The sequence below is a fragment of the Diadema antillarum genome, unplaced genomic scaffold (assembly GCF_040938485.1).
Source record: "Diadema antillarum isolate AM-2024a unplaced genomic scaffold, OU_Dant_1.0 seq00000333_RagTag, whole genome shotgun sequence".
Taxonomy (NCBI): Eukaryota; Metazoa; Echinodermata; class Echinoidea; order Diadematoida; family Diadematidae; genus Diadema; species Diadema antillarum.
Window position 1 is genome coordinate 172607 of NW_027271349.1, and position 22846 is coordinate 195452.

Here is a 22846-nt window from a genome sequence, read left to right on the forward strand (position 1 = left end):
ACCCCTCAGAAATAAAAGAGAAATAAAAGGGGCTGGTATATGGCAGAAAAATGTGCATGGACTTCGTGAAAAATCAGCATACCATGGAAAACATATGAATTTCTGTCTCCTCTTGTCTGTAACTTGTTATAATCCAAAATTTTCCAAAGAGCTAGAGGGGGACCATCCATTAATCAATGGACATTACGTAAATTTGTCATTTACTGGTACTGGTGCAGTCGAGTAGGTTTGTTTCGAAAAGTCTGTTCACACTGACTAACAAGAACATTTCACTGTCTCACAAATTTGTTGAAAAGTTTGTCCCCAACATCAAGTGCAAAAAATTTACCAAAAATTTTATCAGAGAATTTTTTTTTTTTAATTTCTTGGACATTTGTTGGCCAGCCAATGATAATTTCTGTGTTTGAAATACTGGTCCCAGTCTGATATTTTGTACGGCCCTTGGAGAGTTGGACATGTGAAAACATAGCCCAATCCCTCCCCCCCCCCCCCCCCCCCCCAGTTTGTCCGGTGCGGTGACACAAGTTGACAGCAACACAGCTGGATAGGCACGGGACTAGCAGCCAGAGGCAACGAACGGAAGGTTGTAGGAAGGTGGAAATAAATACTTGGTGGAATACCGCAAGCGCCTATCTCTGCTGCCGTATTCACTCAGCATGCGGCCGCGGTAGCCCACTGCTCCAAAGCCGAGGCTCAGTACCCTCTGATGGGCGGAGTCCCTGTAGCAAAAAAAAAGAACAAAAATGGAAAAGCCTCTTTATTTGTTAAATTTGTCTATCATTTCTACACTGGCAATGCACTCCATGTTTCCTTCTCAACACAGCAAATTTGATATATAATATATAATATATAATATATTATACAGATATTGACTTATCAGAGGTGGAATATAACATTTGAGATCCTCACGGGAAGTTATATTTTTGTCGAGGATTATTATATTTTTCCGAAGCGCGTAGCGCTGAGGAAAAATATAGTATTTCGAGACAAAAATATAACTTCCCAAGGGAAATAAAATGTTATATTCCTACCGAAGGAAAAAAGTCAATATCTGTTATATTATATGACCTACAGTACAAGAAATAAACTGCTGTATAAAGCAACACGACTTCTCCTTTTTCAAACCCACAGTCAAATTCATGAACGCGCGTGACAACGCTCGGCAATGTTAGTGGTATGCAATCGAGCCAAACCGAGCCATAACTATGATGGCTTTCGCGTAGGCCCTACTATCGGTAATTCGTTCTTCCATGGCATATAGCCGTGCAGGAGCATTCCTAAAACAGTCGCTATTCAATCATACATGTACGTAGGCCTGTAGTGAGGGCCTATTTACGTAGCAGTAACGCTAGAGCTAGTGTAATGACAGTTGCAGAATTATTTTTAAAAAAAATTGTAGAAGACTACCGTAACTGCCACTTTTGGTCTAAAGCAAGCTTGTTGAGGTAAGTGTTTGTGGTGATGTATGAGAATGTGAACTTTCTAACAATGTAGGGCCTAATCTCTTCTGTCTGCAGTCACTGGTACATGAACTGTAGACTACGGACCTGGCCCTGGTCCAGGTCCAGCGCTAGTTGTAGCATAGAACTACCGGTGTCAAAGAAACTTACTCAGTTCAGGCGGTGGTAATACTAATGGGAAATCCTTTGCCTTCCGGCCCTGTCACGACTGTCTAACATTAACGGGAGTAGTAGGCTCTATAGCTTCGAACACATTCACCAGTTTGTTTCTCTCTCAAGCTGCCATACCAGTTACAACACTGCTAACAGTTTGACAAAAACAAATCTGTTGCAATTTCGCAATTCTCGCTTGTAGCGCGTGTATGCTGTGCATGAAGTGTTGTCTACCGCTAACGCTTTACAGTAGTGTGCTGTGTACTGTGGTCATGGCGATTGCATTCGTGTACGTGTGTGTGCAAAGCGTCTCTGTGTATGTTGCGCGCATCATAACAATTGGTTTTTGATGACGTCACCCCTCCTGATATAACGCATTTGTTTAACGTAGTCGCTGTTATATTCCATGGTTGTACGTAATTTACGTCATGTTATGAAAATACAACGCTTCTTATCCTTGTGACAATGGTCACGTGACTGCATTTTGACCAATCACACATTGATATCTATATAGGTCATATAATATATTATATTATATATTATATATTATATATCATATATTATATATTATATATTATATATCATATATCATATATTACATATTATATTGTATATTGTATATTGTATATATTATTTTGTTTTGTGTAGATTTTATGAAATTAACTGAAATCTATCATTTCCATCTGATTTTTCTTCAACATAAAATGCAAAGATAAATCCACAAGCCATATTCTAATGACTACATCATAATTTCTACAGAACATTTCAGTGAGAAAGGGAAGGGTAGCCAAGTCGTAACTATCTCTTCAGTGGCCCTATATCAACAAATATTGGACTGTATGTGTGACGGACGAAAAGACATTGCAATACTATAAAACGTTTTTAAAGATCATCTTTGTGCCGAGCCTGACCTGACAATACAGTTGACACCAGTCTTCTTCTGCAGCTTGCCCTGGGCCTGGGTGGTGAAGGCGGGCAGGCGTCGGCTCATCAGGTACAGAGGGGAGGCGGGGCAGGCATAGGTGGCCGGAGGCAGGGCCAGGGCCAGGGTGCCGCTGCTCTCCCTGTTGGCCGAGCGCTTCAGCAACCGCTCCATGTCTGTGCCCGTCTCCACAAACTGGCGAATGAAACTGTCCCTGTGTTTGTTTTGATTGATAAGAAAAACAATTGACGAAGCAATGACGACTCCAGCTAAGTTACCCCTCTCCCAAACTTTTGTTTCCCACATATACCTGGAACTGTTAATCTCCAACAACAGCACGAGTTATGCAATTTTTTTCAATCATCATTGTTACCATGGATCTTTGCCACTGTGTATTGTCAAACACAACTGCACATGAAGATTTTGACCCTCATCAGTTGAAAGTATATAATTTATACCACTTGCATCATAATAGTTTCTTAAAAGCACAGTAATATGATTTTTCTTTTTTTTAAGTGAATGATTAACATGGTGAAAGGTCTTCCCTACGACTTACCTTATTTTTGGCAGAGTGAACTCTGATGAAATGCGGGAGAGTGCCACCATTTGGGGTTTGTCCCTGTATGGAAAAAAAAAAATTAGAGGAGAATCGGTAAGTGTACCCCGTCATCTGGTCAGCAGGAAAATGTCCTTTGCTCATACAATGTGTGTCAGGCATGTGTGGCTTTTACATTCTGTATATTGAACCTCTTCCAGAAAAAATAAAAGAATCCCATTCACTTATAAGATGAACAAGTGGATGTATCTACTTTAAATTTCAAGATTACCAACTCAAACAGAAATATCAATATCAACACCTGACCTGAACTTACAGAATATTGACTCAAAATTTTCCACTTAATCAAGGAATATGGACTGCCGGGATGCTGATTCTAAATGAAACTTACGGGATGGTTACTTTTGCAACGAGTCTGTCTCAAGACTTGCCTCCAAACTTCCAGGAACTCCACTGCAATAGAGATATCGACTTAAATTGGCTTTGTTTTGTTTCATTTGGTTTATTTTCTTTAATCCTTCACTTTTTAGACAATATACTGACTCTTACAGGGCAATATAATACTTGTATATCACTCTGGCTTATGAGCCCACATGACGGGGATATACTTTCACTTTCTAGCACAATGAGAGCACTTGGCTTATCCCTCTTTCAAAAGGCAGGGAAATAATACTATGCACATTGTACCTTCAATATATGTCTGTAACAAGTGGAAAGAATGTGGATTCTTCATGAGAAATTTAATCATTTTGTGGAATTTCTCTTTTTATTTTCTATATATTGTTGCCCCACTGTAACATCACAAATTGTTGTAGTCATCTTATCTGAAGATAGAGGTACTAAAACTAAAAAACTGCATTACTTTTGAACTGATTGTCAGATTTTCCTCAAACTTCACTGATGCGCTCTACTAAATACTTCTGCATTACTTTAACGCAACCAACATATATATCTGCATTTCCCTTTAATTGTCACAAGAATCCTGGATGGGAAATCAACTCACGGGAATTTCTGGAAGACCCTGAGCCGTAGAGGCAGCTGCTTGTCAGCCGTCCTCTGCTCCGAGGCCTTCATCTGTTTCATCCCCTTGAAGTCCTCCTGGAGCTCCAAGTTGTCCAGGATGACAGCAACGAACAAGCTGAGCACAATCTGGACAGACGAGGGCAGCAACACACAAACAGGGGTGACGGCATCAAGAGTCAAGATGAAGCAATATCTATCATTGTATAAATGTTGAGTTCCACAACAAATGTCCTGCTACAACTACATATATGGGAGGGGGGATGCTCCTCCAATCTTATACACCAGATATCATTAAACATAACATCATCACTCGTTTCGGTCTTCAAAGCTTCACTTTTCCCTTTCCATTTTTGCTTAATCACGTCATGTTTATGTTCATGATCATTTTGTTTAATCACATTTTGTTGGCGAATGGGGAATGATTAGCATCATCCATGATATATGTCAACACTTGTAATTATTTGCTCATTACTTCTATCTAATTATGTAATATTCCTGGCACACATTAACATGATGATAGGTCAGAAATCATCAGTTTTTTAATACACTATCATTGATCTGAAATGTTTGGTAACTTATTAACAGGTGTATATTTAGATTTATCTGCTCTCTACATAACAAGCAACAAAGAAATAACAATATTCTAATATCTTACAAACTTCAAATATTTGATGTTACTGGTAAATTGCAGTTCTAAAATAGAGAAAGCATTAAAAGGCAAATCAAAGGCAAGCAAATCATTTTTGATGAGCAAAGCTACACAACATTTATATTGATTACATATAAAGCCCGCTTTTATATATTACAGATCTAAGAATGGCACTGTCATTTTCAAAGACACAGAAAGTCTTCTTTTACCATTGGAACTCCAGAGCCACATAAAAAAAATGGGAAAATTATCAAAAGCATAGTATACCTGCATTTCTATGACATACACAAATTTTCACTATGCTGTACAATAATGCACACAATGTATGTCACGGTACAAACATACCCACCAACCCACGCACACACACATACACAATATGACAGACAAGATGAATGCATTTCACAGCAAAGTGAGCACGCCAGCAGATGCATATTTCAATCACATGCATGTCTGAATTTAATGGTGTGAAGAATACAACCTACACTTGTCAAAGTTTTGGTTTTGATTGGGGAAATATGTAGATTTTGATACTTCAAACTGTTATAAAAGGAACAAAAAAATTCATAATTTGTAACATACATATGATCTTTTTTTTTTAATGAAACATTATGTATTTAAGCTAATATAATATAATCTGTTTTTACTTTTTATCATATTTTTTTTTTCAATTTCAGAATTCCTTTAAAACAATCTTTGTAATTGATTTAAACTAATACATTCTCTTAGAGGTTAATATTATCTTAATCAACTAAAAAACTATGTGCTTTATCACATTATTGGTTGTAAATGATAGTCCTATAAAAATACACATGTGTAGCAAGCGTAGCAACTCTAATACGGAAAGAATATGCCTTTCAGATACAGTTTGAATAAATTGAAGATATAAATAGATAAATAAACATTTAATAACTGAATAGCTATGTCAATAAATGAAAACTTATAAACATATATAGATAGATAGCAAAGTGAATAGACTATAAATATATTATGAAAATATATTTTTGTACTGACAAATCAAATAACAAAAGAAGATTAAATACATTATATGTATATCCTCAGATGGAAGAAGATTTCTTTTTTAAATAATCTTCACACACACACACACACACACAGACACAAGGCTAATGTATCACATGCAAGTAAAAATAAATGAATACTAAAAATATGATGTCAAAAGATGCTACATGGTATGCGAATATCATGCCTGTACCTCACAAGACCACTATAAGCAACATATTGCACACAATGCCAGCTACAGTGTATCTAAAATGTTAATTGAGACTTGCACTTGGGCAATGAGCAGTATAGTAACAGCAGAAGCTTTTGCATTGGGACAAGGGTAACTTGGTTTGGTTGGGGAGCTGAAACACCCTGAATATCGCTATCCTACTAAATATTTTAACTAAGTGAATAATTGCACCCAGGACTTTCCCTTCCTCTTCTACAATAAATGTTTAAGAATTATTCTCTTGCATTATTCTGGTTGTTAGTCTGGTTCCTGTGTAGGGTAAACTACCAAAAGAAAACACTGTGTGTCAAGTTCCAATATGATTCTTTTGTTTTTCTTTTCTTTTTATTACTTTTTGAAGGGTTATGTTCATGTTACTAACAATGGCTGAGAAGACTATACTTTGAAATAAAAAGGATTTCAATATTTTTTTTTTCAGAAAATACAGGTGTGTGACCCCAGACATCACAATGGTATAATTTGAGACAATAATCCAATCAAAATCATGAAATATACTGTATTCGCTGTTATTTTTACGTACAGATATTTTCGCGGATGACGAGGCCATAGACATTTTCGCGAGATGCTGTTTTCACGAATTGACGCCGACGCTTACGTTAATGCACTACTAACAGGGCGCATGGAGACATTTTCGCGTGTTGTTAAATTCGCGATCCACCTGTGATTCGCGAAATTCGCGAAAATTAAACCCTTGAGAAAATAACAGCTTATACAGTAGCTCAATCGATAAACAAAGGGGCATTCATTCTGTACAAAATTCACTTCCGTTTCTGAAATTCCACTGCAAACAACGATTTCCCATCAGGACCTGTCCACAATCAACTCACTGCAGTAAATTCATGCAAATCTAACATGACCACAATTACACAGGTGCTATAAATAAGACTCTAATAAAAGCTGCCGTACTGGTGATTGATGCATATTTAAACAGCATATCATGCATACTTCAAGAATACCACAGAACTTCAATAAATGCATGCTTTTCACAGACATTTTCATCGAGTACTGGCCAATGAAGTGTAATAGCGCAATGTGAACATCAATGCCAAGGAGTTGTATATTATATCAGACCAATACACTACACCACAGACATGTGAAGATAATCTAGATGAAGATTTCAAAGGCAGATATGGGTCACTGAAGCACAAACCTTTATGAAATTTCAAAATTTAGATACTAGCTGCTTCCACAAATCCTGATGTCTTTACTGACCTCTTAATTAAATCATCTTATAACCACTTTCCTTCTGCTATCAAAACAAATGAAAATATCAGAGAGGCCACCTAATTTTGCTGCTGCAAAATTATATTTACTGCAAAAATCATATTACGATATATACTGGGTTGGGAGAAATTGGTAAATCAAAAGTAATGGACATGGATATTAATGTGCAAAATTTTACATAACCCCTTTTTACTGTGTATGTCTGCAAAGCAATCGAGTTTGAAAGTGAAGTGATTCTCCATACACCTTATAACAGATAAGGCAGTCATTATTTTATCAGAATCTAGAAATTCATCAGCGATGATTTCCAAAAACCTCATTTTTCCCCCCTTTTTTTTGAAACGGACTGGCACCAAAAGAGACTAGTGAATGCAAAGAGGTCATGAGAAACTGGCATCTTTCACATCTATGCATACAATCGTGAGTTTAACAATGTCTTTCTTTCAACAATGCATGGAGGTATAGAATGTAGCATCGTGCTCCATGCATCATCACAGAGTTACACAGACTTGTCATTCCTTTTTAGGCTTTCTCTGCCTGCATGCACATTCACATTTTGTTAGCTGATGTCATTTCATTTCAACAGCTGCTGACCCCAGTGTGTAGAAAAAAATTTACTTCGCTTAGAAGCAATAGTTGAGATAAAATGAATGAATTAAAATTGACAAAAGCATGGAATCATTTGTAGTCGGCTCCTTGGCAAATGTAAGATGAATCACAACTGCCCATATTTCAACCCATTCTTACCATCATATACTAATTATGATTTTGAAAATGAAATATTCAAATTCTACTTTACTTGTTAACATATACAACTTGTATATAGTCCCCATGTTCATTTACTATAATTTGGTTTGGTTTGCAATTGAAAAAAAAAATCCAGTGATAAATGCTCAAACTCTAAGAAAAGACAAATTGCTGATTTTCTTTCTCTTTTCCTTTTCTTTTTTTATAAAGAAATACACATGGATCATTGACACCTTTGTCAATCCAATCAATATGGAAGATAAATAACGATCACTACCGATCTATAATTCAAAGAAAGTTGCATGAAATTTTCTTTCAAAAACCAATGAGGTCTTGGATACCATACCGTCAGCTCTGGCACCCATGTGCATGTTGCTGTTGGTTTTCACTGGGTTTGCTGCGTGATTAGATTGCATTCCAATGATAATATGCAGAAAGTATGCCTGGCATGCAAGGAATTTGAGGGTCGTGTGACATCGCAGCATGTCAAGCAAAATTACTTCTCAGCAGTAGGTCACTAACAATTGGATCAGAGTTTAAAACTTTACACTTTTTACAACATACATGATATCAGGGTACAGCTCCACCTAGAGAAACTAAACTACACTACTACTTAAATTCTCTACTCAAGTCTAAAGGGTACACATTGTATTTTATTTCTTACATGCTTTGATAGTCCAGCAATAAAGGTTTGGGGGTTTTTTTTCAATACCATGCTCTTACAAATACATTTGTACCAATGTGAAGACTTGTAACAGACATCTAATAAAGCCGTATAAAAGGATGTCAAAATAGAACGCCATGACAACGGGCTGAAATAGACTACAATGGTAAAATTTTGGTTGACGATTTGTCCAATTTGATGAAATTTCTTAATTTGTCCATGTAGTTTTACTGTTTCAACGAAAGTAACTGTGCTTTCAGGGTAAATTTCTCTTCTAAAGAATGGACAAGGAATGGAAACTTACTTCCCTCATCTAATGTTTTTACAAGATGTCATGCCATTTATGCAGTTAGTCGGAGGGCTGTGAAGACAAATGTGAAATTCACAGCAACAAGAACCACAAGAGGTCAAACCACTGCACGGTGCATCACACTTCCTGTGCAAGGTGGTGTGTTAAGGGGGTATGGGGAGGCATTAGGGACAGGAGTAAAGAAAGGCTAAGGTTTATGACCCGAACCAAAGGGAGCCCCTTCCATCAACGTTGACTTTTTCTGTATGGGCAGAGATGAGTAAACTCAAACAGCAAACTAACTTTGGCATGATACTGAGAGAACAAAACACATTTTTCAGGTTGTTTTTTTTCAGCAAAATACTTTAGAATGTCCATTCATCTTGCAAGAACTCAAACCTTTGAAAGAAAAATTATGAGACGTTTACATTGGTTTAGATTATGGGAAAGATGTACCTGTTGTCCACTACTACCACAGAGATTATAAACCATTCATAAAAAAATAACAAAATCTAAAGACTAAATAGACTGACCTGCCAATCTTATTCAAAGAAATGTTAGAGCAAGGAATTTTTGTCATTTTGATATTCTCAGAGAGAAATATTTGGATTAATATGCCAATGAGAAGCACCCTTTCTCCATCTAGTTGATGCTTTAGGATCAGTGAGAACATGTGTAGTGTTATGTTAATATGATTATACATCTTGTTAGCATAATTCAAGTGGTTAGGGCGACTTTCGGAAATTACAAGATTGATCGTAAAATGTAAGGATGCAGAATCATTGAAGTACGGGTGTAGGAAGCACTCTTTGCAAGAAAAAACAAAGATATATTTGCTTCGTAGCACATGAATAGCACCAAATTTGGATGTCCACATTTTTCAGTTCATTTATGTGATGTTCTTTTAACTGAAAATTTTGTAAGAGACCATGGCATTTTCTTCAACTCAAGCATTGGCAGCCTGAAGTTAGAAAAAATATGAGAAAATTATTTTATTCTACAATTGATAGGCAAAAAATGCCAGCATCTTAACTAGCAGGGACTCTGAAAAAAAAAGAAAAAAAAAGATGTCTGTACAATGATTTTTATACATCTACACAAGAGTTAAATATGCTGTCTTACTTTAAAAGCCCATGAACACAAATAAAGTATTTACTAGGTGACTATGAAACATATTCTGGTTGCTAAATATGGTGAAGTCTCATACAAGACTGAAGATCATTCAAGAAATGTGATTGTCCCATAAAACATAAATAATGAACGTACAATTTTAATGTTGGGTACTTATAAGGGAGAAAAAAAAAACAACTCTGGCACAGGAATCAAAACAAAACTTTAAGAAAAACAGAATCAAACAAGGGATCATTTGGTTACCTACTACTTGGGTTGAACTTTTTATCTTTAATCAATGATGCAGATGTTTATGATGGGTAAAGGTCATGGGTCAGGGGTCAGGGGTCACTACGTCATCAACACTGATAATGTCCCACTGCTGAGAAGATTGCGTGCACACACAAAAAAAGAACACGAACAAAGCAAGGTATGGTGCAGAAAATGCAAGCTGGTTATTTTACATGCATATAGAAGCTGAATGGTCGAACCCTGCTCTGGAAGAATTGATGTACTTCTTTCCCTGTACATTAGTAATTCAAATTAGACATCCACTCTAGCTGAGTACAAACACATTGTCCACTCTGAGGCACTATTAGCACAAAAACGAGCACACAAATCCCCCATTTTATGTCCTTGAATATGTGCCAAAATTTGAGAACTGAAACAGCATGAACATGTATCAGCAGTTGAGAAACTAAGATATGCAATTTGTACGTGTTAAAATTGTACATATTAAAATTGCATAGGTGTACACTTTTTAAATGGAGTTGATCCCCTTTTTTGAATGATATTTTGATATTTCAATTTCAATTTTGTAAAATTTACAAACACAACAGAATGAAACTATGGTAGCCATTGAATAGAATAATCAATGTCCTCATTTCCATTCACATGACAGTTTTAAAAGTACTCTGAAGTCTGAAGCTTTCATAAATGAGGAAACTGAGGATTTATTGAGATAGATTTTCATTCTGAATTTCATATACAGTGCACTCCAGTTATAACAAACACAGTTATAATGAAATTCCGGTTACAACGAAGCAAAATTTCAGGCCCCAACAATATCGGCTCTATATCTTTTTTTTTATTACTCATTTGTTCGGTTATAACAAAATTTTGATATTGAACGAAAGAAAATTGCCGGTCCTGAGGACTTTCTTACAACTGGAGCTGACTGTACGGCAATGGGATATTGCTCTGATTGCTCTGTTGTTTATTGTCAAACCACGAGAACAATGAATATAGGACTACTTTCTATGCTAGAGCTGGTTCAAACCAAGGAGATGGCCAATGCATTTTCACTTTATGCAAACAAAGCACACACAGATACAATCATGCAAGTCATTGCAAGTAGACAGAACATGTGCACTACCACCATATCACCATGCATTTGTTGCAAATATCAGAGAGCATGCATGCATGCATAGATAAGTCATAACCCCAATCATACATTCTACAGGCAAACAAAATTTGTGATTTCCATAGATGGAGAAGGGGTACAGTCACAAGCAACTTTCTTCTTTCTCTTTTTTTCTTCTAATTTTTATATCATCCACAGACATATAGTCAAAGATAGTCATCAGGAGCCAGAAAACTACAGCATAAAACGTTTCTGGGCACACTATTATATTACAATGCAATACGGAAAGAAGCATTCAACGAAAGATCTTGAGAAGAAACTTTCAAACGAAAAGAGAGAGATTGAGATAGAAATAAAAGCAAAGTGAGAGAAAGAGAGGCAGGTCGTATATTTACCACGGTGGCAAACAGGTGGTATGTTATGAAGTAGATGGCAATCACTGGTGCCAGCCCGTCATTATTTGCGGCCAGCATACACTCATACATGACGATTGCCCAGCCCTTTTGAGTCAGGATTTGGAACATGGACATAAAGGCCTGAGGAAGTCAAGAGAGGATTAAGAAAAGGGGGAGGTGGGGATGGGGGGGGGGGAATCAAGGAGGTTATGGAAGAGCAATGGAAGGAGGGGGAGACAGGAGGGGATGGATGAGGTTAAGGATAAAGGGGGGGGGAAGCAATGTCCAGATTGATGACACCAAGAAAATGATGAAAATAAAGGACACAAGAAGGAGATGAGAACAGTCAAAGGACAAGAGATAGAGATGGTCAGTGGATATATGAGACAAACGCAGAGGTGTAGAATTAGCAAGCAAAAAAAAAATATATGAGGGGGAAACAAGGTGTAGGGTAGGTAGGGCGGATGAGAGAATCAAATTGAAAGAGAGGATGCAAGTAAGGGGATAGAAATTGGGGAGAAAAATCAAAGTAAATGTTGGTGAATTCTTTAGAGATAACACATACATTGAGACAGTCGAGTGAATTGTTCAATCCATGTACAGGAAAATACTCAACAACGGTTGATCATAACCAAGAAGCATGAAGGATCAGAAGAAGAAACCAAACAATGCTCTGGTTATTCTCGGTCAGAGAGGCATATTGGAAGTAGGAAATTTGGGCATTCTAAAGGAATAAATGGGGAGGGTGGGGGGTGAGGAAGAAAGAAGGTCAGAGATTTCTCCCTGTTGTGAGGTGAAGTTGGGTCGGGTAGATTACAGACATGACTTGAAAGGCATTGCCTTCTGTTTGGTGCCATCGCTTCTGCGCGTGAAACGTATCATCACAGCTACAGAAAAAAAAAGATAATACCTGCAAAGCTTAAGAATTGTTGTGTGAGTGTGGCACTATTGTCTATTACAGCGGGGTTAAATGTTTCATCATAATCAGTTTGGGCGTTAGTCATCTGTTGCATTTTGTAGTAGTATTTTGACACCCGACACTGGTGTAGCCAGCATCAACATGTGAAACTAATATGTGGTCCTAACATTGTGTTTTATTTTGATTGATTGATAGGTGTATCAATACCCTTGGTTATTGCCTGCAAGGTTGCCATTGATTGGGAAAACTGCCACTGATTGGGAAAGTTTTTACAGTGATAAATTTCCTATGTTCACTGAATTGAGGTGAGGACATTGGCATGCACATACGACCGCACAATAAATCTTACACGGAATTTGCCCATGGGTGATTCAGTTCACCCTATTTTGTTTATGTGAACAAACAGATTTGCACTGGTTTTAAAAGGCTTGTATTAATCTACCAGTGACTGAGGTGTTCTTGTATTTTGTCTAAAAGCACTTCAATGTATTGGATGCTGAATTATGGCAACACATGGTGATAATATTTGACTTCCATTCTCTCAAAAAGTTCATGGTATGATGGCTGGATGGATGGATGGACAGATGAATGGATGAATGAATGAATGAATGAATGAGAGAGAGAAGGAGAATACATGTCATGCATTCTGGATCTCAGATTCATGTGTGTCTGAAAGTTACTGACCAATCAAACTGACAATCTGAATATTGAAATGAACTAATCATGGCATCATTGGAAGAGGACGGCATCTCACCCATAATATGAATGTATTGACTTCAAGAACGACCGGTGTATATAATGTCATTTTGATATGATAAAATGTCAACATCACCTAGCAATCTCACTTCAAATCTTGAGTTCAAGCCATAAGAAGTTTGTTTTTGATAATTATGAGTGAGTCAGTGACAAGAACATAAACAAAATATCAGTCTCATTAGCAATTCTCCTGCAGATGAATGACTATCTTTAAATCATTCATTACAGGAAAAAACGAATAAATCAAAAAAAAAAATTAATCACTTTGCAACAGATACTGGTGTCAACCCTCTATAAAGAGTATATTGTATAACTGTAATGTTAATCTATTTCATTAGAGGGATCAGGAAGAGCATTGTGAGGGTGTGAGTTGGTCAGTTTTTCCTCCCTCGGTCAATCAACATTGGTCAATCAACATTCCCACACTGAATGACCAAAGGAGAGAAAGTCAAGAGGAGATTAAAGGAGCAGGGGGTGAATTCGACAGTCAAAGCCAACGTATGAAAATGGGAGTGATCGCAGCAAACCACATACATCCGTCCATTCGCCACGACGTCATTCCGTGCCGTACCCTACAAACTCTGGTGGGTTGCCTTCTGGTTTTTTTCAACCCTAGCCGTGGTCCCCCTGCGTCCCACTTACCGAGTACGAGAACAGGTGTATGGCTAGAAAATAAATTGCGACGAGGAAAGAGAGCTCTGGAACACAAGCCAGAAGGCAGTCATCGACCACCTCCGTCCAACCCTCCTGGGTCAGAATCTGGAAAATGGACATTAGCGCCTGAGGGGGTGGGGTGGGGCGTGGGAGGGGATATAATTTGGTACAAGACTTCCATGTAAGATTCATTGGGGAATTGATCAAGTATTCAGTGCCCCACCTGCTGACACATTATACAAAGACTCTATGTACTTTGCCAACTGTTCGCTATAACCTTTGCAAGTCTCGCGAACAATATGCTAGGTCTTGGAAATCTTTTGCAACACACACAGTATGTTTCAGTTTCACAGCAATGATTAAATTTAATAGCACCAGAAGAGTGACACTGAGAAGTTTGACATAAAGCTTTCAAAATGCCTCTTGCAAAATCAGAATCAAAATCACAATTTTTGTAGTAATCATTGGGCTATAACATCTCTGAGGCTTTGAAACAAAAACAGTACAAAAAAGGTATCAAAATATCTGGACATATGCAACTCTTTGGTTTTTCTTATCTTAACCCTAAAAAGACTGGGCTATTTTGGTAGCTCGAAAGACGGGGGGGGGGGGGGCCTGAAGGGCCCCCCCTTAAGATCTCGGCCGTGGATCGCGCGAATGTCGCGGAAATTTGCACAATGGTAGTGTGCGATGTAATCTACAAGATCGTATATTCAAATTTTCCAGAATAGTCTTCTTTTATTTTATTTTGATTAATTATGCTAATTTATGCGAGAAATCAGACTTTTTTATCTAAATCAGTAAATAAAGCTCCAAAAGTGCTCATTTTTGGTCTAGATATTCTTTGTAGCATTCTTAGCAAATGTACTTGAAAAAAAATTCGGTATCAAAATTAATTTCTTATTTGTTTTATTGTTTTATGAATTTCTTATGTATTTCTTTGTTTTTTCTACCTTTTGTTTTTGTTGTTTTTTTCAGCAAAATTTGTGGCAGACCCTTTTTGAAGCATAATACTACTAAAACAAATTGATTTTAGCCATTGAGAGTAAAAATAAGCACATTTATATGAACCATGTGATAAAACTCAATTTGTATTGACTTTGTACACAAAATCACATTTTTGAGCCATTTTCGGTCTCACGTGCATGTACAAAAAGTTATGTAACTTCAGAACCGTACCCCCGGGCGTCACAAATTTGGTGTCAAAATGTGCGGGAAACTTGAAAGAAAAAAGTCATAGAGCATCGCGGCGAGAGCATTGCGTGTTGCTGAGTAATCGCGCGAAATGTCGAGGGGGGGCCTTTTAGGGCCCCCCCCCAGTCTTTTTAGGGTTAAAGATACAGAAAATGTGGCTCTTTGGGTTGGTCCTTTATATCTCTAAATCTAAAGAACTGATTTTATACTTACGAGATTAGCCCTTTCTTTTCTTCCATGTATGTAATGTATTCACCAGGACAACTGAGAGTGTATGAGGCCTGTACAGAAGTGCATTACTACTCTTGCATGTGAACATTTCCTGCATCAGGTCAGCTTTGCTTCACACAACTGGTAAAACTTTACAAAAGTTCCTTTCACCTTACTACGCCTACAAATGAACTATATCTCTGAAACTAAATATGACGTAACTGTCAAATTTAATTGCCCTTTTCCCAAAAGAAAATTTACATGGAAAATAATATAAGACCACATCAATTACTGCAAAATCATGCCAAGCATATTCTGCCCTATAAAAGATTTTATTTCTGTCTACTAAAGAATAAACAATCCTAGGCCCTGTGTTATCAAAAGATACAATCGGTCATAAATTTCCTTACCACACAGGCTGCCATAGACTTACCATAGAAATCAACTATACAATCAATTATAACTCTTCATAAAACAGGGCCCTGGTATATAAATCAAGGACTCGCACACACTTTGTACAGTATTACAAAAAGCAAAGAACAGGAGTTATGTATTGCAAAAAATAAAAAATAAATAAAAATATGTATGTATGTATACACAGTAATCAAAATATTCCACCAACTACTGCTGATGTGAAATGCCATCAAATAAGATATTGAACAAAAATTGATTAGCAGTTAGTGTCATCTTCAAAGAAGATTATTTCCTGGATAAGCAGTGGACTTTCAACATCTGCAGAGCTGCTGAATGGAATTATGAATCCAAAATCTTCTACCACCTTTCACAAATTGTGACATTTTATTTCTCTCCCAATAAAGCTATCGTACAGTCAAAGAGCACACATTATTCTGACTAGAACTTTGTATGCGCTTGTGATATTGACAGCAGAGTGTAAACTAGGTCTTACACTGGGGAAAGTCTCAAACTGCTTGAGGTCCTTCACGAAGCAGAAGAGCTGGAGACTGATGACGGAGACTAGGATGAGTGAGCTCATGGTGAAGAGGATGAGGGTACCGAGTTTGATGAAGGGCCCAAAGATCTGACCATCATATGGAGAAGAATGATAACATGAATGAGAATACAGGAACAGGTGTACAGAGCAAGTAACATAAGAAATTATACAAGCAGAAAACCTGAAACTTTGGAGGCAGAGATCTGATTCTGTCAACAAATAAGTTAATCTCTTTTAGTTTTTCTTTCCCACCCCCCCCCCCCCCCATGCAATCAGACAAATTCCATTTCTTGGTTCTATTACTGCTTGTGAATAGTAGTAGAATAAATAGAAGTACAAGCAGGAGTAATGGTTGTAGTAGTAACAGTAGTAGCAGTAGTAGTAATGGTAGTTGTAGTAGTAGCAGAATTGGTAGAAGTACATGTTGTAGTATTAGTAATGGCAGTAGTAGTCGTAACAGTAGTAGCATTAGCAGTAGTTGCAGTAGTAGTAGTAGTTGTAGTAGTAGTACACTGTACCATTAGCAGTAGTTGCTGTAGTAGTAGTAGTAGTTGTAGTATAGCAGTAGCAGTAATGGTAACTGTAGTGTAGTAGTGGTAGTAGTGGTAGTAGTAGTAGTAGTATAACTAGTGGTAGTAGTGGTAGTAGTAGTAGTAGTAGTAGTAGTAGTAGTAATAGTAGTAATAGTAGTAGTAGAAGTAGCAGTAATAGTAGTAGTAGTAGTAGTAGTAGTAGTAGTAGTAGTAGTAGTAGTAGTAGTAGTAGTAGTAGTAAATAGTAGTGGTGGTACAATGTAGTAGTAATGGCAGTAGTAGTCATGGTATAGGTAGAAGCAGTTAAAGGAGTAGCAGTAGTATTTCACACTTATGATATACTATTGACATAAGAACAGAATTTGTTTGGTTTGGTTTTTGGTTTTTTTGATGGCCATGATAGTGTGGAGCTGTTATGATGTCAGATATCAGTAGAGTCATTCACACTCCCTCACTTCACAGTCTTAAAAAAAAAAAATGAAATTAGCTTGATCCAAGATGATGAACACATACATTAGGGCTTGCAACTGGCTATATAGCATTGCTGCTCTCTCTCTATCTCAACATCAAACACATGCCGCTTTTTCAGAGCTCACTCACCTTCCTACTGAAATCCTCCAGGGTGGGTGAGAGCTTGATGAGTCGAAAGCATCGCATCACCTGAACAAGATGGAGATGGAGAGGGAAAGTAGACATTGCAAGTGATCTGAGACTAGGATGTTGTATAGTGTAAACATTTTTTAAAAAAGGTAATCCAACTTTGCAGGGCTACTATTTCATAATTATCACCTATAGAGAGTACAATGTTGATTGTGAGGAAAGGGGAACTCTTCCTCTTTCAATTGGTACCTAATTATGTTGACAAATGTCATGCATGACTGAGCACATCAACTTTAAAAACAACAATGACAAATTGCACTTTTTCAAATTTTTGCGTGTTACTGTGAAGAAACAATGCATGTCTCACTGCATGGATGAGATCTGTCAATGAAAGTAGAGGCCAGCATATATACCTCCAAAGTTGGATTATTTTTATTTTTTTGATACGCACTGTATCTTAGGGAACAAGGCAAAGCACAGCAGTTAGTGAGAATATATATTTCCCTCATCCAAAACAATGGTTGCAGATGGACAAGGTGATGGCTGGCAGAAAATGAAAGGCTTTCAGCGATGTAATTCCATTTTGGGGGATCCAAATTTCAAAATTACAGGGCTACAGGATTTCAAAATGTCATAACTTTCTTATTTTTCATCAGATTTTGATCAAATTTTCATTGTCGTGCAAAGACAATTTTACTCCTTCTTTTCACAATAACTTTCATCTGCACTGGAATTCAAGTATACAATTAGGTATCAAAAGGCGCAGTCAGACTGGCAAAAGATCGAGAAGTTTAAGATCGCGAAGTTTGGGCCTTTGGTATGCGCGCAAGCAAGAGTGCGCCGTCCAGTGGTTAGTGATTATGACGTAACAATGCACGTTTGTACATGACAATGGCCTTGCGCTTCGGAGACACCACCCGCAAACAGATCGAGAAGTTTGGCGGGAAGTTTCGCGGGGAAGTTTGCGGTCACACTGGCAAAACTTCGAGATCTTAAAGATCGCGATCTTAAACTTCTCGATCTTTTGCCAGTCTGACCACGTCTATAGATTATTTTTACACCTTCTTCTTCTCCCATCCCCCTTCCCCCCCCCAAAAAAAAAAAAGAGAGAGAGAGAGAAAGAAAAAGAGAAAATGCATGTATACGCACCTGGAAATATGCAAGCTGCGTTAAATAGAGTTCATTTCGGTGGACAATTCGAATAGTGTTCCCAATCGCAAGGACAAGCTCAAATTTGTGGAGAGAACGCTTGTAGTAGCCACAGATACCAAGACACCACACTTTGAAGATCACCTCGATGTCAAAGAGCAAAGTAAAGACAACCTGGATGGAGAATATCAAATACGAATGGGCTGTGATGCGAGAAAAGGGCCATTAGGGCATGAAATACCAAAAATGAGTTTTCATCGCCACATTGAAGAATGAACTTTGATGCATTTAGATATATGGAAACCGTTTTCTGAAATTCCACTCCTAAATGCCCCAGTTATGACATTTAAAAAAGCATGTCTTGTCCACATCCCTAGCTGTCACTTTTTGATGCATCTATGCATGTGTGCACAGCTCGCTAGCTGATATTCTTTTTTCTTTTTTTTCACGTTTACAGTGCAGTCCTGTTAAAACGAACACGGTTGTAACGAAATTCTGGGTACAACGAAGTAAAAATTCAGGCCGCAACATTATCCACTCTATTTATTTTTGTTTCGATATAACGAAAGAAAATCGCCGGTCCTGAGGACTTCATTATAACGCGAGTCAACTGTATTGGTTTGTTAAACTTACGCGCCATTTGTGGAATCTGTGCGCGACAGCGCTAAGGGCCCTTTTCTCGCATCACAGACCAAATATAAAATCACGTAAAGAAACTGCCATTTTTTACCCTTATAGAGATCTGAAGCTTATTTCTATCGAACGATAAAAGTTCAAGGCAATGCGTGCAACATCTTACACTTTTACGAGTGGAAATTTTCATGCATTTCGTGCAACCACAAACCAGCGCAAAAATAAAAGCAAGCGAATATTTCTGCTTGCTATATGTTCTAGTAGTTCATGGCCTGATTCCGCGGAATTAAAAACATGCATATCTCATCTTACCCGCCGAACGTGAAAAATTACCACTTTTACAGTAGTGGTTGATAAAAGGTCATGCAAGATGATCCTTTTTATCCATGTTTTTAGGTGGTTGATGCGAGGTGGATGTGATGGACGAATTTCAGTAGAAACAGAGTGGGTTAAGAAATGTAGTGGGTTGGACATCTCAGATTCTTATTGGGAAATTCTGTGCATTATTTCATTGATCATAAGGCAGTGTGTGTGTCACTCTATAATACATGACTTCCCGGTTTGTCGCATTTTGCAAGTTCCCTTGAATTACTCTTCATCACTGCATATCTTAAAGGACAAGTTCACCTTCATAGACATGAGGGTTGAGTGAATGCAGCAATATTATTAGAACACATCAATGAGAGTTTGAGGAAAATCCGACAATCCGTTCAAAAGTTATGAATTTTGGAAGTTTCTGCTCAGTCATGGCTGGATGAGAAGACTACTATAGCTTGTGATGTCACATGAGTACAACGGTATAAAGAAAGTATAAAGAAAATTCACCTTATTTTCACTTTTCTCGCATAACAAAAGAACATTCGACTTCTCTCTTTCAGAAGGCAAGGGGAATGATATCATCCTTAACATACATCAGTAACAAGTCCACTTCATTGTGAACTTCATTCAAAAAGTACAATTTTGTGAAATTCTCTTTTTATTTTCATCATATCGTTGTACGCATGTGACATCACACACTGTAGTAGTCTTCTCATCCAGCAGTAATTGCGCAGATACTTTAAAAATTCATAACTTTTGAACGGATTGTCGGATTTTCCTCAAACTTTCACTGATGTGTTCTACTAATATTGTTGCATTCACTCAATCCACATGTACATGAAGGTGAACTTGTCCTTTAATGCTCAGTAGAAACAGTCTAGGTAGTTAAATACACAATTGTGGAGTACAGAACTGAATGGAGAAATGTATGCGTGCATGACACATTCATATCTGGATCAGAGCTATTAAATATTTTCACATGTTTTTAAATTCACAAATAGCACTGCACTTGCAAAATTCACGAAAATAAAAATCTCACAAAATGTTCGGCATATACAGTGCAGTCATTATCTTTCTCCTGCCTTTGCCTACCTGCGCTATGTAGAGCCAGCGGTGGTAACGCTCCCTCAGCCTGTCGTTGTCCCGGTAGAACATGTTGTACGTGGATGCGAGGACAGCATCCAGGGCAACGCATCCCAGGATGAAAAAGTGGAATGAACGCGACTCCAGGACGCTCTGGAGGCATTTGGGAGCAGGGCCACGACTGTTGTTCTCATCCACAACTGTGAGTTTCCATGGTGTGTACGTACCATCATCTTGTAGGACCTAGATGAAAGAGACAAGAGTTCCATGACAGCTACAAGCAATCACTACGGGGTTTAATCACATAAAATTAATCTATAATGATAGTAATGATAATTCAGATTTAGATTCAGATTCAGATTCATCTTAAATGAACTATGATGGGACACAGAAATTTTGTTTTCATTGATATTTGTACAACAATCATGACAATACAAACACATCTTACATCACAGTTACTTGTTTCAATGACAGCTACAATGAACATCATAAGCATAATATATAAATAAATCAACTAAAAATGTCCCCTATGATTAATGTGCCTCTGCTGTGTCACATAATTTTCCAAAGAAGTTTACAGTACATCCTAACAACAACAATTATAACAAACTACATTTCTATTGTGGACATCACCGTAGATGTATTCCCTATGTGCTTTGTAAATAGAGAAAGTGCAACAGAAATGAACAGAAGAGGATCATGAGAAAATATACAAATCAATTCAATTTTGGAAAAGGCAGCAACGATCAATATTCAAATATCGACATTAATAAACATTGATTTCACTTTTTAGGTCTGGCACTAAGCAGAGTGCAGCACTTCTAGTTACTTCAGTCTTTTCTGACAATGAGCAAAGTCAGTAACCACGTAAGAATCAGCGGCATTGATAGCCTACCTTAGAGTCGATGCTGGACGACGCAGTGCCCCCTCTGGACCACATCTGACGGAACTGTACCCGGATCTCGGCAAAGGTCTCAATGATCACAGCTATGAAGACATTCTGCAAAAAACGTCAAAGATGTTTAAATCTCTACAGTTGTTGATCTACACTCAGTTAGACAATATCACAATGGCATCAATGTCATGGGAATGTGGAGGTTGGGAAGGGAGAATTTACTGATGTCACTCCATATGTAGCAAGGCATCTGAATCTGAAAGATGTCATCGAACATGATTTTAAGTTTGGTCAAATATTAAAGGAGACTTACATCTTATAAAATTGTATACATTTTGTCAGAATTAGATATTCCTCTAGAGTTAGTATGTTTGTTTGTTTTTTGCTGGTGTTGTGCTTTTGTTTTTTTTTTTTGTTTTTTTTTTTGGGGGGGGGGTAAAGGAGGGGTTATGAATACATGCTGTAACCACTACACAAAAAGACAAAAGACAAGACCTTTTATTTCTGTATTTAGCAACATCGACTGCAGCAATATCACTTGCTTGTACAAAGAAATGAATAAAATACAAAGCGTGAGGGAGTACTGATTACTGTAAAATTGGATATTTTCGCACGACTAATTTTTCCCGCTTGGCCGGGTCAGAAGAGTTTCGTGTGTTTCTAATTCCGCAGAATCAAGACATCACACACAGGAATGTATGGCAAGCAAAAATATTTGTGTGCTTTTATTTTCGCGCAAGTTTCTGGTTGCGCGAAAATTTCAACTCCACAAAAATTTCCATTTTTACAGTACTCTAGTTTGAGCCCAGAGGGCACACATGTAGCTGTCCGTGGTATTAACCCTTAACAGCCCTTTTGAGGTAACTATATGGGCTGCAATGTGCAATGGTTCATCGACACTGAGATATGCTCACGACCATTTATCAAATTTCCAAGTGAATCAAAACTGTGACATGATTTGTGGTTTATATTTGACCACTGTAAACTGGAGGACATCATAAGGACACTGCCAATGGTTCCTTGGATTGGAATCTATTAAACAGTAGTGCAGCCCAACATGTATTATCCAGACAATGAATGAATGAACGAACGTACGAACGAAAGAACGAACGAACGAACGAACGAACGAACGAACGAACGAACGAA

The 22846-nt window shown here is 37.6% G+C and overlaps 1 protein-coding gene across 1 annotated transcript in view; it reads right to left on the bottom strand.

Moving 5' to 3' along the window:
• Positions 1–22846, bottom strand: part of LOC139730768 (sodium leak channel NALCN-like) — a 70190-nt gene that overhangs the window by 35967 nt on the left and 11377 nt on the right. Inside the window, exons 7-16 of the mRNA XM_071641629.1 lie at positions 21697–21805; positions 20815–21050; positions 18772–18945; positions 17623–17682; positions 16445–16576; positions 11805–11945; positions 4095–4240; positions 3092–3154; positions 2525–2749; positions 621–719 (exon numbers count right to left, since the gene is read on the bottom strand). Coding sequence (XP_071497730.1) covers positions 621–719; positions 2525–2749; positions 3092–3154; positions 4095–4240; positions 11805–11945; positions 16445–16576; positions 17623–17682; positions 18772–18945; positions 20815–21050; positions 21697–21805 — 1385 coding nt within the window. The remainder of the gene's footprint in view (positions 1–620; positions 720–2524; positions 2750–3091; positions 3155–4094; positions 4241–11804; positions 11946–16444; positions 16577–17622; positions 17683–18771; positions 18946–20814; positions 21051–21696; positions 21806–22846) is intronic.